Source organism: Cajanus cajan, chromosome 5 (genome assembly GCF_000230855.2).
Source record: "Cajanus cajan strain Asha chromosome 5, NIPB_CcT2T_4, whole genome shotgun sequence".
Taxonomy (NCBI): domain Eukaryota; kingdom Viridiplantae; phylum Streptophyta; class Magnoliopsida; order Fabales; family Fabaceae; genus Cajanus; species Cajanus cajan.
Genome location: NC_138521.1, coordinates 66,007,441 through 66,021,778, shown reverse-complemented (window position 1 = coordinate 66,021,778; position 14,338 = coordinate 66,007,441). Strand labels below are relative to the sequence as shown.

At 32.8% G+C, this 14,338-nt stretch overlaps 1 protein-coding gene across 2 annotated transcripts; it reads right to left on the bottom strand.

Annotated features, from left to right (window-relative positions):
• Window positions 1-2,657: 2,657 nt before the first annotated feature.
• NAR1 (ferredoxin hydrogenase) lies at window positions 2,658-11,089 on the bottom strand. Of its 2 annotated transcripts, none has more exons than XM_020371444.3 (12): window positions 10,812-11,089; window positions 10,351-10,481; window positions 10,202-10,272; window positions 9,001-9,154; window positions 6,351-6,537; window positions 5,568-5,694; window positions 5,198-5,375; window positions 5,045-5,094; window positions 4,790-4,961; window positions 3,791-3,917; window positions 3,573-3,664; window positions 2,658-3,211 (listed from the first exon to the last, which is right to left on the bottom strand). In XM_020371444.3, exons 2-12 carry the CDS (start codon window positions 10,462-10,464, stop codon window positions 3,059-3,061), a joined length of 1,425 nt encoding a protein of 474 aa, XP_020227033.1. In that variant the 5' UTR covers window positions 10,465-10,481; window positions 10,812-11,089; the 3' UTR covers window positions 2,658-3,058. The 2 variants fall into 2 exon arrangements, with proteins under 2 accessions (XP_020227033.1, XP_020227032.1); XM_020371443.3 differs by having other exon boundaries at window positions 10,930-11,089.
• Window positions 11,090-14,338: the final 3,249 nt, after the last annotated feature.

Below are 14,338 nucleotides of genomic sequence, written 5' to 3'. Positions count from 1 at the left end.
AAAAGAAAAAAAGTGTAGCTAAATGTTGTGTATGTGCAAAAAAATATGTTCAACACAACTAAATACAAATTGTCAACAAAAATGAACTAAGTTGGGTTGGACTCTTCTTGAAATTGAGTTGAAAATTTCATTCTAATTTATACAAATTGTCATAAAAAAAAATGAGCCAAGTGGAGTTAGACTTTTTTGAAATTGAGTTGAAAAATTCGTTCCAATCTATTTTGGTGGGTAATTATTTGATTTAGATTGACCCACTAAAATTAAAAATAAAACAAATAATTTAAAGATAAGCATAATATCCCAATCACAATAATCTTTTCATATTTGTCTTCTCACAAATGTTTTCTTTTATAAAAAAAAATTATTATTGTAAGCTTAGTTGATTTTGTCACAATTTTTTTTTAAAAACATCACACATGACATATAAAGTAATAAGATAACATAAAATTTGTAATAATTCATATAATATTATATTGAATAAAATAATATTTATCTTAACAAATTAAAATGTTAAAAAAATCTTTTCACATCTCAATTCAATTCAATCTAATTTTATCCTGTCAAATTGTCCATCTAAGTATATATTTATGATGGAAATCAAGTTTAACTTCAAACTACTAAATGTGATTTTATATTTGATTTCATTAAATGTAACAAAAGTTATGAGTGAATATCTTTTCAACATGTAATGAAAAGTGAGAAATTCAACTTCAACTTAAAGGAAAATGAATTTTCCAAATTTTCCAAATTGTCATTCAACTTTCAAAACTTCATATTTTACCGCTTAACTTTTAAAATTTCGCTCATTTTATCACTTAACTTTGAAAATTTCACTCATTTTACCACTCCATTAGTTGATTGTTTGACACTAATTGACCATTAATTGATATGTTGATTATTAATGTAACACATTAACTACTAACATAAATTATTGATATGATATATGAATATTATTGTGACATAATGTATTACAACAATGTCACATACGTTAAACATATCACATGATCAGTCAGACAAACAACCACTTAACAAGACAATAAAATGTGTAAAAATTCAAAAATTATGTGACAAAATGAATAATTTCAAAAGTTAAGTAATAAAATTTGGACTTAAATATGTTCAAACCACCTCCAATTAGGTCAATTTTTAAATTACTACCTATTAAACTTTTTTATTTTAAATACCTGACTAATTTTTTTTTCAATTTAGTATTTGACATTAGTCCTCTTCTGTTAAGTGATGACGTGACTGACAGACTATCACATCATTATCTAACAATATCTGCCATATCATTTAAATGTCCACCTCACTCTCCACGTCAGATTTTAGTTTTTTTTTAAAAAAAAATCATTTTGCAGTTTAGGTTTTAGGGTTTGGTGGATGTGTGGGTGGTTGTGGTGGAGGAGGTGGAACAAGAGGGTTTCATGGTTGAGATTGATAGATGGAATGTTGACTCTACTAGGTTGGATTTCTTGCTTCATATAGGCTCTCCTATAGAAGATCGTTTGAAGAGGGCTTGGAGAGGGGACTTTGGCTAACCCAACCCGCCTACCTCAAAAATGGATGGGTGGGGAGAGGGTCTTAGCCGGATCATGGTGGAAGCTTTCCTTGGTTGAGCTGTAAACTTCTTGTCACTAGTAATGAAGGAAGGGAGAGTGCTCTTACCTTCCCACCACCCGCAGGCCTTCCTTTTATAGAAGGGCTTTGGCAGGGAATCGTAGCATGGGAGAATATCTAATCCTTTTGCAGTTGCAAGGCTAGCTAATTGTATGCAGCTGGCTCGAATACCCCTTGTTCTAGAAGGCACATGAGTCCAAATTTTATGTTGAATGTGCGACAAAGAAGGGTGTAAAGGTGGGGAGGTTGTAGAAGGTGATGGAAGGGAGGGTGGTGGAGATGTAGTTAGAAGTGGAGAATGTGGCGTAAGGTGGTGTGGTGATGAAGATGTGAAGAGAGTGGAATGGTTGGTGAGTGTGGTGCTAGGTAGAAAACTATTCCCTCCTTCACACAAAAAATTTCATTTGGCCAATGACAAGGATAATGAGTTAGACGTTTAGATAATATAACAGACACCTTTAAATAATATAACAGACACGTTTAAATAATGACGTGACAGTCCATCAATCACGTCATCATTTAATAAAAGGAGACTAATATCAAGTACTAAATTAAAGAGAAAAAAATTAGTCAAATATTTAAAATAAAAAAAATTAATAAATAATATTCTGAAAATTAACTTAATTGAAGGTAGTTTAAACATATTTAAGTCTAAAATTTGTAACTAAAAGCCAAAATACTTTTGCAACCAATTTAATTTTCCACAAATCAATGCTATCGACGAAAGAATTTTGTTAATATAATAGCTTTAATATCTTCGTTAGTTAAAGATGAAAACTAGAAAATAACTTGGAATATAAATTTACTCATCAATCCATGTTCATCATCATCATTTATTGACCGGTGAGTTTTTAATTTCCAAGTATATCCTGGGATGGATTTGAGGTCTTACCGATTGGTAGTTATCCAGAAAACCTGAATATTTGTTCCATGTTTAGATTTCTTATCCTGCTACTTGTAACCGCCGCTCAGTTAACCCATATACCATACGTCATCAGGTACGTGAAAGAAAAAATATATGCAATAACGACAACACTAAATCATAGAAAAAAAATTTCTTTATTCGAATTTAAGAGTACATACATGTAAAGCATACAATTTGTGCTCCAACAACTGGCACTGTCACTCTCATCCTCTCACTGACAAGTAATGAAGGAATATTTTATTGAGAACCTAGATCCTAAAAATAATAGAGGACCCGCCGGAACAACAAAGCCTAGGTCCAGATGGTAAATTACAAAATGTGTGATTCTTTCTATCTAAATGGGTACAGATCAAGGGTCTATATACATTAAAAAATCTGTTCACCAGCAAAATTGGACGACTCCAATATGCAAACATATCCATATGGAGCCAGAGCACAGGGATTAATGTACCCTTCCGCCTAATACCACAAAATAACCGCGAGTAGAAACAATATAAAAGGTGCAGTTTCAACACCTCACCAATTATGCAACTGAGAAGTAATGCTTTTTTCAACAGGATGATATTGTGTGTGCATGTATCTCCTAGCTTTCACAGAACCAGGCTGCTCAAGCCACTTGTCATATAAGCCTTTAATAATGGGATTGTCAAATGGTGATGCTACCAAAACCTAGCATGTAAAGAAACATAATCAATCCCTAATTAAAATTCTGATCGCATAAGGAAGAAAAACAGAAAAACAAACTCCTCCAAGACTACTCACAAACTAACATGCTTGAAGTAAGAAAAAATTATTATTTTTATATTTAACCAGGAAAACAAAAGTTTTAATATCCAAAAGTTTGTGCAAAATAACAAAGGAGGTAAAATCACAAATGATAAATTGTTTGTAGTGCCCAGGTAGGCAATGTTCAGACTTTCGATGCTCCCATTAATGCTATAGACAGACACTTATGCATCCTCATGAAAGACAAACTTGTAGAGAAAAAGAGTGTAACTTAAAATACTAGCTTGTCTGATATAATACTTACATTTTCCATGTAAATCGATTCTAACAATTGACTCAGTTCTTTAGGAGATTGCCCTGAATTTGGTTTAATTTGACCTCCCCCATTTAAGCAACCTGCATCAATGAGCATGCTTTTTCAGCTCAATACCTAGCAATTTTACGACCCCCATGAAAAAAAAATTGAAAACAAAAAAAATTAACAAATAAATAAAATTTTTAATAAAGGAAAAAACATGGTACCTGATGGGCATGCCATGATTTCTAGGAAATGATAATCACATTTCCCAGTTTTAAGTTTCCGTACAATGTTCTGCAGGTTCCGGAAACCATAACAGAGAGCAAATTTCAACACAGTTTTTCCCTCCACCTGCACAGACAACATGATGTAGAACGGTAAGCAAGAGCACTCCTCTTGGCTTTGGCAGGGAACTCCCTTAATTAGGATTCACAAACTCTCCAAAGAAAACAAAATATCAACTATAAAGATCTATCACTACGCAAAAAGTGACTCAACTGTAATACGAATTATTTATTTATAGACCCAACAAAAGCAAAAAATCCTAATGGATAACCCGATTTTGAGCCAGAATGAGATAATTCAAAATAACAAATAACAATCAATAATCCCAAATCAAAAAGACCTAATTTTGAAATTAAAATCCAGATGAAATAACAAAACTAATATCCCATTCTTTCTACATATATAGCAAGGCATTATATAATATATACCCAAATAAACAAACCATAGCTATACAAGGCACAACAAACCCCAAAGTTATCTCTCGAGTTAATATATAATTTTGTCCCTAAAAGTGGTAACTTATGTTGGTTTGTTCCTTGAAGAGGCTCTATGCTTGCTGAAATTTTATCTTAACAAATTGACAATGTCTAAACAATTTCATCCCTCAGATGACTAATTTGCACGGATGAAAGCAACATAAATTGCAAGATGAAAGCAAAGATTGTTGTTGGAGGGGTACTCATGGACACTTTATTCATGAATGAATGACAACTTCAAAGAAATAATAAGAAAATAAATAACATTCATCACAACCAGAAACTGTGTTGGAAATTTATGTAATCTAGAAATGGCTATTAAAAACTACTAATTGTCCAATTTGTTATAATGCATAATTAAATACTCAACATTTTATAGTTAGATATTTGTATACCCTAGATACCGATAACAACCTTTCTCAAAAGCATAAAAATAATATTAGAAAGTTCTCAAGAACTTGCCTCCAAAGTAACTTCCTGAAAATCTGAATTCTTGATGTTTCTAAAGGTCAAAGGGTCATCAATCTGTCTTCCAAAAAGTGTTTTAGCAGCATGGCGGAAAATTGTTTCTGCATAACCTCCAGAGCTTCCATGGACCCCATAAAGGGATCCTTCTTCATTAATATTTGTTAGCCTGCAAGCACCACATTACATCTGAACATCATTGTTTGACAAGCACATGAAATTAAATAATACAAGCAAAAATTAGTTTCATACATTTTGTCCAGAGGAGTCTCTTCTAGGCATTTAAAATCAACTTCTTTGGACTGTAAGATTGAGCCCAAACATATATGAGTATACATATCATTAGTTAACTTAAAAGTGAAAAAAAAAATGATAAATTAAGAGGGAATGCATCAAACTGATAACCTGAATCAATTCCAAAACTTCTCCAGTTGTCAATACTGAATCTACCTCTGAAATCATGTTAATGTCACTCTCATTCCCATCAACATGGGACTCAAATTGGAAAACAAAGTCATCCCTAGCAGCCTCTAGCTTTTTATCATAACAAGGCATCACGGTAACATGGTAAACTTCTTCTGGCCTGTTAAAACAATCATCAAGTGTTTTACTATACATATAACTCTGGAAATTGAATCATGCCAAAATACACCATATGACTAACAATTGAGGCAGCATAATCACCAAAAGATTAGGTGAACTCCCTAAACTGTAGGGTAAATGTTGTGTCTTTCCATCTCAAATTATAATTTAGAGTTAATACTTAATACGCAACCTGAGTCCTATTTCTTGGCACAAATAGTTCTTTATGATAGCTCCGACTGTTTGTTGTGGACTCTTTACTGATGAAATATAAGGTAGAGCAAATGATCCAAGTTGCTTTTCTGCATAGCATATCCAACCTGAACATAGATGTTAACATCAATAAGACAATAACCAGAACCTATTCTGCACATTGAAAAGTAATTCTGCTCCCCAACGCCCAACCCTATATTTATAACTCAAAAGATGAAATAGTATGAAGCAATCACAACAGAAATAAGGAACCATGTTAGTCAGGAACACAGATCACAGTAAATACAACATCCTAATTCCAGCTTACATTCCTACTTCAAAAGTCAGGATATATATATATACACACACACACACACACATATGACGAGGTGATGATGCAACAATTCATACAACAATTTATACATTTTTGTGGCTATCTCTCTCCACCCTATCATTTATTACATATTTACATATCACACTGTTCTCTCTTTCTCTATCTGTTATAAAATTTGTTGTACAGTATCATTTCCTTATATACATATAAAACCAACATTTTTCAAGATCTTCTACAAAAGTTCAACTTCAAATATGCCCCCATACACATGTGCTTAATGATAGCTTAATATGTATGTAATTTTTAATGCACTTCACTTAGTCGTGTCCTTACATTTAGGATTTTGCTGGGTCATTACTCGTGTGACAAGTCATGTCCAGCAACCAAGTCTATGTGCTTCAAAGACACTATTTTCCTATAATATGATATTGATAAGTTTAAGTTCTATACCTGGGCATGCTGATGCAATCATAGGTAGGTTTGACTTACTCCTCTCATCATCAACCAATTGATTCTGTCTATACCTTGTGATGAACTCCACACAAGATTCGACAAGGGTCAAATCTCTACTGCAACTTGTATCAAAAATTGCCTTCACTCCCAAGGATTTAAAAAATCTTGTCAGCTTTTTGAAAGCCTGTAATGCCAAGAGTTTTACTGTTAGCCAGGGGAGAACAAGAAGGTTGGAATTTTTCCCAAAATTATTTCAAGTGAGAACCTTATAAAAATATTTTAAAAAATAGGGTTAATAATCTTTTAATCACTGTAAAATTATCGCACATTGGTTTTGGTCCCTACAGTTTTTTTATGATTCTCATCCCTGTAAATTCTGAAATCACCATATTTAGTCCCTTCTGTTAACAAGACTCTGTTAAGTGTTGACAAGACTAGTGAAAATCTTCCCAATTGGAATATAGCAAAACATGCAGCCACACACTTGCCACCTCAAGTTGATTTTTTTCAAAAAAATTCCTCAAATCACAAAAACAAATGTGTAGACTTTGTTCATTGCACATATTTTCATTGTTTTACTTTCACCCTAGGGAGACCATTCATCCCTTGCACTCCGTTTTGATGCAACCCAGAGTCCCATTTCATCACATGAGAGATGGAGGCAGTGCACATGTGTTAGCCTGAGAAAGTTGTGAAGGTCCCCTGGCTGCAGTATGTGCATGTTAAAACAAGGTAAGGTACATGTTTCTATTTTTTGGGCTTTCTATTTTATTCCATTCCATGAGTACCATGTGGAGACTAGGTTTTTCTTCTGTTATATCACCTTAACTCCCAAACCCTATTATATATTTATTTTTCCTATTCTCTGTGTGAGAGGTTGAATTTATATATGACAATAGGATTCTATACATGAGAGAGCTAGAAGCTAGGTGAAGTTAGAGACATTCCATAATGGGATAATGAGCTAGGCATAGTTCTTGAGCAGATGGGAAATTGGAAAGTGTATTGACCTATGGGTGGTTCATGTTTGTCCAGATACAAGATGAACTCGACATTATTTAATTAACTATATTTTGTATTATTTAATTATTTTCCTATTCTGTGTGAGAGGTTGAACTTAAAAACTAACTCAACTTATTTATGTGTAGCCATTAGTGTAGTAAGTATCATACAATACACGATACGTGTTACACAATACGATGCAATTTATGGACCCATCAATAAATTTATGATAAATTTTAATATTATTTTATTATAACATTTTAATAGAAATCAAGCATCTCAGCTCCTAGACTTGTGAATTTTAGTTATTAATAATGAATATGTATTTTAATATGTCTTTGTTAATTGTGTATGTTATGTTTTATTATTGATCATGAATCTTACGTTTCACGATATAATTTGATTCATGATTCATAAAATAGGTTTTCCGATACATAATTTGTATCTTGATTCAACTCCCATGGTAGCCATGTCATTTTCTGTGGAATTCCATCATATGGGGTTATTTATAATGACCCAAGACCCATTATGAAAGGGGACAAGTTCAATTTGTGCATAGCCGGATGTGTTTAGGTGGAAAGATGTGCTTGGAGATTCCAACTTCCAAGAATGTCAAACTGGCGGAAAACTAAGGAATCAAGTTTTGAAGTGGAAAGCATCAGCAAATGAGAGCAACCACCAACAAAACAATATGATGGCTCCCCAATCCAGTGAAGTAATTTTCCATCAGGTGTCGAAGGCATGCCCATTTGGATGGTCACCCTTTTTGACCAAACAGGATCACAGCAACCCAATTTTCTTCAGGTGCCTTATAGTTTCATTAGTCTAAATTCTAAAGGTGTAGTTAAATTTTCAACGGTAATAAAGAAGTTCCTGTTCCATGATCCATGAACATTTAAAAGAGAGGTAGTTAAGCTATTTCAGAACATAGAGATTGAACATGTCAATTTTTATAACTTGAGAGTGTTAATCATAATCTCTCTAAATTCATAATTAATTCAATTTTTTGTTGAAGACAATCAATTACATACTTTGTCAATTAGCCAGAAATCATCATCTCAATGGTCAGACAACGGCCAATATAGAAGGGGAGAATGAGATGGTAATGTAGGTTTTTACAGAATAGCAACAAAGGTAAGAGGGCGACACAAAGCATAGGAGATGGGAGAAGGAGAAATGGTGTGTGATTCTTGCATCACAGAAAAAAGATGCAGCACATAGAGTGGATGGGTGAGAATCAAACAAGTGAAACAGAATCAGATTATGAAGGGGGAAAGAGAGAGAGAGGTGCAGGCAACTATGGTTACCGACTTACCATGATTCAATATAAGGGGAAACATGGGGAGGCTTTCTTATCATCAAAACTTTTAGTGAAAATGAAGGAAAACCCACCGTTGTGAGTGGAAAGTTTTTTGGTTCAGCAAAAATTGTTGGAAGAGTGAGGTGGAGAGTTCCATGTGTGTGATATTATATGCCAAATAGAAATGCATATATGGACTTCTGTTAGCCACTTCAGCACTTAACAAAAGCTCGTTAACAAGGACTTAATGTAGTGATTTTAGATTTTGGAGGGATGAAAACCATAAAAAATAATTACAAAAACATATTTAACCCAAAAGTATTATGAGCAAAGCAAAAGTGCCACCTGAATTGGAGAGATGCCAAAATGTGCAGCAATAGAAGTCCTTGACTGGGGAGAAAGAGACACAATCACAGCCTTTCCTGAATTAATGTTGTTCAGAAACTCATCCAAACTTTGCTTTTCCAGCATAACCGTCTCTGCTGATGTGACACATCCACTGCAATACCAGAAATAAATCATAATTCCAAAGAAACTTGCACTTTGACATTATCAACTACACAGACTTGAGAAACACGATCCATGTAAAAAAAATTAATGAAACATTTATGGGTTCTTAGATATTAAAGCTTTAAGCAAGCTTCCTTTCTGTTAATTGTTTGTCTAATTTTTTAATCTAGTACAGAATAAAATTGAGCACTATATATTCCTAAATCCCAATAAAACCGAGACAAACTTATAAACCACAAATAATAGGGCCATGGAACCACAACCATGTAAATTTGAATGTTTTCGCCAAATGAAGTGATTTTCATTGTTTTACAAGTGAAAGTTTGCGTCCAGGTGATAATAGGAGGGGTATGACAAAGTTATGTTACTCAGGGATATATGCAGCTTGTTATAGTAAACAAGTGAACACAAGTTATGCAAGTTACAACTGCTCAGCTTAAGAACATGTAAATGTTGCCCATATTTGAGTTGGACACAAAGGGTGGTGGAAACTCAGATTGAAAAAAGAAAAACAACATTTCAAAACCTTTAAGTATGAAGCGCATGTGATAACTTAATCACTGTGGGTGACTAGATAATTTCCTTTTCTTCTCAAACAGTTGTTTTCAGTTGTTTCGAAATATAGTGCTGAGTATAGTGTACCATGAAACATTACAGAATTACTTGGGGTTGCTCATTTTTATGTTTTTCTAATCTTTCCTAGTAATTTTGGTTACCCCTTTACAAATGGGAAATTGATCAGATTCAGACCTAATACACTGGTAATGAAATTTACATTCTGACTTCCTATTTTTTCTACTCCTACTTTGCTTTTGATCACCAGATGTATATTCCTCTCCGATGTTCCCCTGAATGATTCATAGGAATGCCTGAGTATTCCAAAACATTGTACCACAAAGTATTTTTTTCACTCTACATTCTACAACAATATCCTTACGCATTTACCAAACACAAACAAGTACAGCAGCTAAATATATCCGTTGAATAGTAAATTCACCCCAAAAACAGAGAAATAGGAAGAGAGATAAAAACTAACCTGCATGCCAAACAATCCTTAAGCGAAATTTTAACAGGTTCAGACTTCACCTGCTTGTTGGCAATTGATACCTAAAAGGTGACACTTCCATGTCAAGAAGAAGCTAGCAAGGTATTATGATTGAGATGAAGAGAAGAAAATGAAAATACCTCAGGCTTTTCGTTCTTTTTTAATCCCTTGAGGGAGACTATGCATGCCTGCGATGGAGCGATGAAATCGTTGAGATCTCCAATCCGAAGCGCTGCAGAGAATTTCTCTGACATCTTTAAGAAAGCAGCAGCTAAAGAAGGAACAATCGGAGGTTAAGTTAGGGTTTTGATTAATTAAGCCACAGCCACATATACAAATGCAGTTTGGTTCCCTCGTTAAGTCAAAGAGAAGGAAGAGAGAGATGAAGCAACAAACAACAGAAAGTGCAACTCTGCGAACAGTGAATTTGTTTAGGCATACCCGTACCCGAAAAAATTAATTAAATATTTTTTTTTTGTTCAAAATGAAAACCAAGACCAAGTGTTCCCAAGCAGCAAAAATGAAAATATACTAGAAATTAAAATGATTTCATTTTGCACGTATTTTATTTCCAATCAAATAAAGAAAATCATATCGTAACTCGAGTTCCGCCCCTTCCTGCGGCAGCGGTGGCACGCGGAGGAGCGGCGGAAGCTTGGGGCGCGACCGACCAACCCCCTCAAGCCCTCAACCCAAAGAGAGAGAAGAGAGAAACAAACCGGTCGTCAAAGAGAGAGAGAAACGCGGTCTGGAAGCAGGAAGCAGGAAGCAGGAAGCAGGAAGCGAGCTCGGTCGTGACAAAGCCGGAGGAAGCGAGATCCTTCGTCAGAAAGCGTTCAATCTGTAACCCTAGTGTAAGGGTAGCTGATTTAGAAATTTTAAAACTCAGACAGTACGGATAAGAATATTCGGTAATTAATAAATATAATAATATGACAATGGAATTAATTTTTATCTGATATTTTTATTACGGTGACGGTATATATAAATTAATACTGTTTTAAAAATATTCAAATTTATTTAACGAAATTCTTAGACATAGTAGTTATACTTATAAAAGAATTAATATGCTCGGCAAATATTTATTTTTAATGAAATACTTTTGTTGCTCTTATTCTTAATCCGTCCATGTAAAAAAAACATGTAAGTAGGACTGAAAAGTCCAATAAGTTGAATTTGCGGTGCATGGACAAGCGGCGTTACAAGGCACGTGTCACCTAATATGATCCCCGTCAGAATGAAACAACATCAATGTCCCAGATACCGGTGACTCACTCGCACGTTGGAGCAAATTTTTATCAAGTCAATATTAAGATGGTCTTTACAATTTTATATACTAGTAATATGATACGTGCTAGGCAGGGATCCTACGCAAAAAAAAAAATTTAAAAATTAGAAAATAGACAACTATAGGGGGATAGTGATTTAGTTGCTTAGCACAAAATTTGTGACATAAGAATTCCAAAAAGGTGGCCAATTATATGCTGTGATATTTTCTTAAAAATGCTCTCGACTCGAGTATATAATATGTTATTATAGAGTAACACATAATGTACACCAAAGAAAATCAATTCATATGAAACACATAGACCCAACTGGGCAAGCAGGTGATTGATTACACATAATGATAATACATACCAAACAAATTCATACTTCTTTAAGTCATTAAACAACGGTGATAATTTTTCTGGCTTAAGATCAATTTCTTCAACCAGTCATCTTGTTTCGGGGAAGATGCATATGACATGACCATATGTATTTTTTATATATAATTTCAAGCCGTTTGGTAATATGTGTAAATAAATATATGTAAAATAATTTGCACGTTCTAACCATGGCAGCCCAGACTCCGGATATTATATGGCTTACCAAAAAATGGCAGCGTACAAGGCTTACAAGGATGTACCAATCAACGGGTCAGAGTATCTGATGGTAATCTCCAGACTTCGTTACACTCCGTTAATAAAACCTTACAATAAATTAATGATATAAAAAAAACTTAAATATAATTTTTATTTTCATAATTTATCCCTTTTTTTACTTTTAATTTTTGTAATCTTTTATTGTCGTTGTTTCATTCCTAATCTTTCATAACATTTTCAAAATAATTTATGTTATCAACTCTCATTCAAAAGAATTTTATGATGAAATATATATTATATTTATTATATTTCACTTTATTATTGACACGTAGTTAAAATGATTTTAATTTTTATTTAAAATGTACTTTATTGTTACTATTATATCATACTATTCACACGCACTATCTCGGATCATGGAATGTCGCATCTTGGAACTAAATCACCAATCTTCCTTTTCTGATAAGATGTCTTGGTCATTGTTGTTGCGGCAATCATTGTAGGTAGCAATAATTCTGATATCCTAAATCAATTCATGTGGTTCCTCTTGGTCTTGGAGGAAGTGACATAGGTAGCGACGTCCACGAAGTGGTGAACACTCTGGCGACAACTGAGTTCATGCACAATGAGAAAGTAGGCAAGAGTGAAGTAAAACTTTTCTATGGTAAGATGATGGTTAGTGACGATCTTGCAAAAACGATAGTTGTTAAAGACAAATTTGACGTTGTTAACATGTTATATGTTATAATAAGCATAAAATTCAAACATTTATAACAATATTACTAAAAGGAAAGTTAACTAAATAAAACAACTCTTCCAAAGGTATATCACACAACAACTAAAACATAGTACAAATACCACTCAACAAGTTATTTATTTTGGAAATAAAAATGTGATTTACCCACTTTTCTTTATTACTTTTTCAAATACTTCTTGTGTCATGTCAACAATTTTCTTTGCTAATCAATGTTCAATCACTTGGGCAGTAGAAGCCGAGAAAAAAATGGTTGTTTTCTAAACTTGTTTCCATTTTTTTTTTATCTCACTTCAATCACCTTTGTTCTAATGATTATTGAAGTTGTTAAAAGATTTAATTCTACTTTTATTTATCATTTTCTCAATTTTGTGAATTTTATTTTTCTATTTTATTTTTTTTGCAAATTTATTTATTAATATTCAATACTTAATGAAATTGCAAGTGATTGATATTCAACACTTAGTGAAATTCTTATTTATTAATATTTAATACTTAATGAGATTGCAAGTGATTGATATACGTGTGCATGTATGTAGATTTAAGTTATCATGTATTTATCTTAATCGATGTCATTAAATAGATCTTAATCCTTCATTCATAATGATATGAAAGTACAATATCGTATCTAATTAATATAGATGTGTTAATGTGTCATAGTAGTAAAATGTCACATTAATATTGATGTTAAATGTTAAATTAAAAGTAAACTAAAATTACATAATTAAAATTAAAAAAATTATATATCAAAATAAAAAAAATTAAAATAAAGGTATCAGAAGCAAAAGTATAATTAAATAAAAGAAAATTATTTCAAAAGCATAGCTAGACAAATTGTCCAAATACAATTGCAAATTAGGTAAAAACACAAGTAAAAAGAAAATGTGCAACTACATTTTGTGCATATGCAAAATGCATAAGCATGTTCTACACAACTCAATACAAATTGTCAACCAAAATGAATTGAGTTGGCTTAGTCTCTTTCTGAAATTAAGTTAAAAGTTTCTTTTTGATCTATTTTGATGGGTGATTATTTAATTTAGATTGATCCACAAAAATTAAAAATAAAACAATTAATTTAAACATTAACATTTTTTTTTGTCAGCAAAAGAAATTTATTAATAAGTAGGCAATAGAAGTACCTAGAAGTACAAAGGTAATTAACACACTCCAAATGATAAATAAGAAATATCAACCCTCCCAAACAAACATAATAAAATATATTTCAATTACATAAGTAAGTTCTAAGTGAGTTTTGTCATTGACTAAAATAGTACTTGAAGTCCTTTATCAGTTCCTTTAGCCAAACTCATAAAAAAAAACAAAACATCCTACACTACTTTGTTGGAGTCAAAAACTTGACTTTTATATAAAGATGCATTCCTGTGTCTCCAAATACATCAAACCATAGCACACTAAATACTTTTCATCTATCGCTACAACTAGTGTTCCAAGATAGCATAGGGTAATGATAAAAATGTAAGCTAGGTGTACCTGGGAGAATAGACACAACAT

Excerpts from the sequence above, each read along its gene's own strand:
- NAR1 (XM_020371444.3), bottom strand. The coding sequence starts at position 10,464 with ATGTCAGAGAAATTCTCTGCAGCGCTTCGGATTGGAGATCTCAACGAT. Across the intron at positions 10,273-10,350 it reads AAAAGAACGAAAAGCCTGAG|GTATCAATTGCCAACAAGCA; the intron begins GTATTTTCATTT and ends GTCACCTTTTAG. Across the intron at positions 9,155-10,201 it reads AAGGATTGTTTGGCATGCAG|TGGATGTGTCACATCAGCAG; the intron begins GTTAGTTTTTAT and ends CTGGTATTGCAG.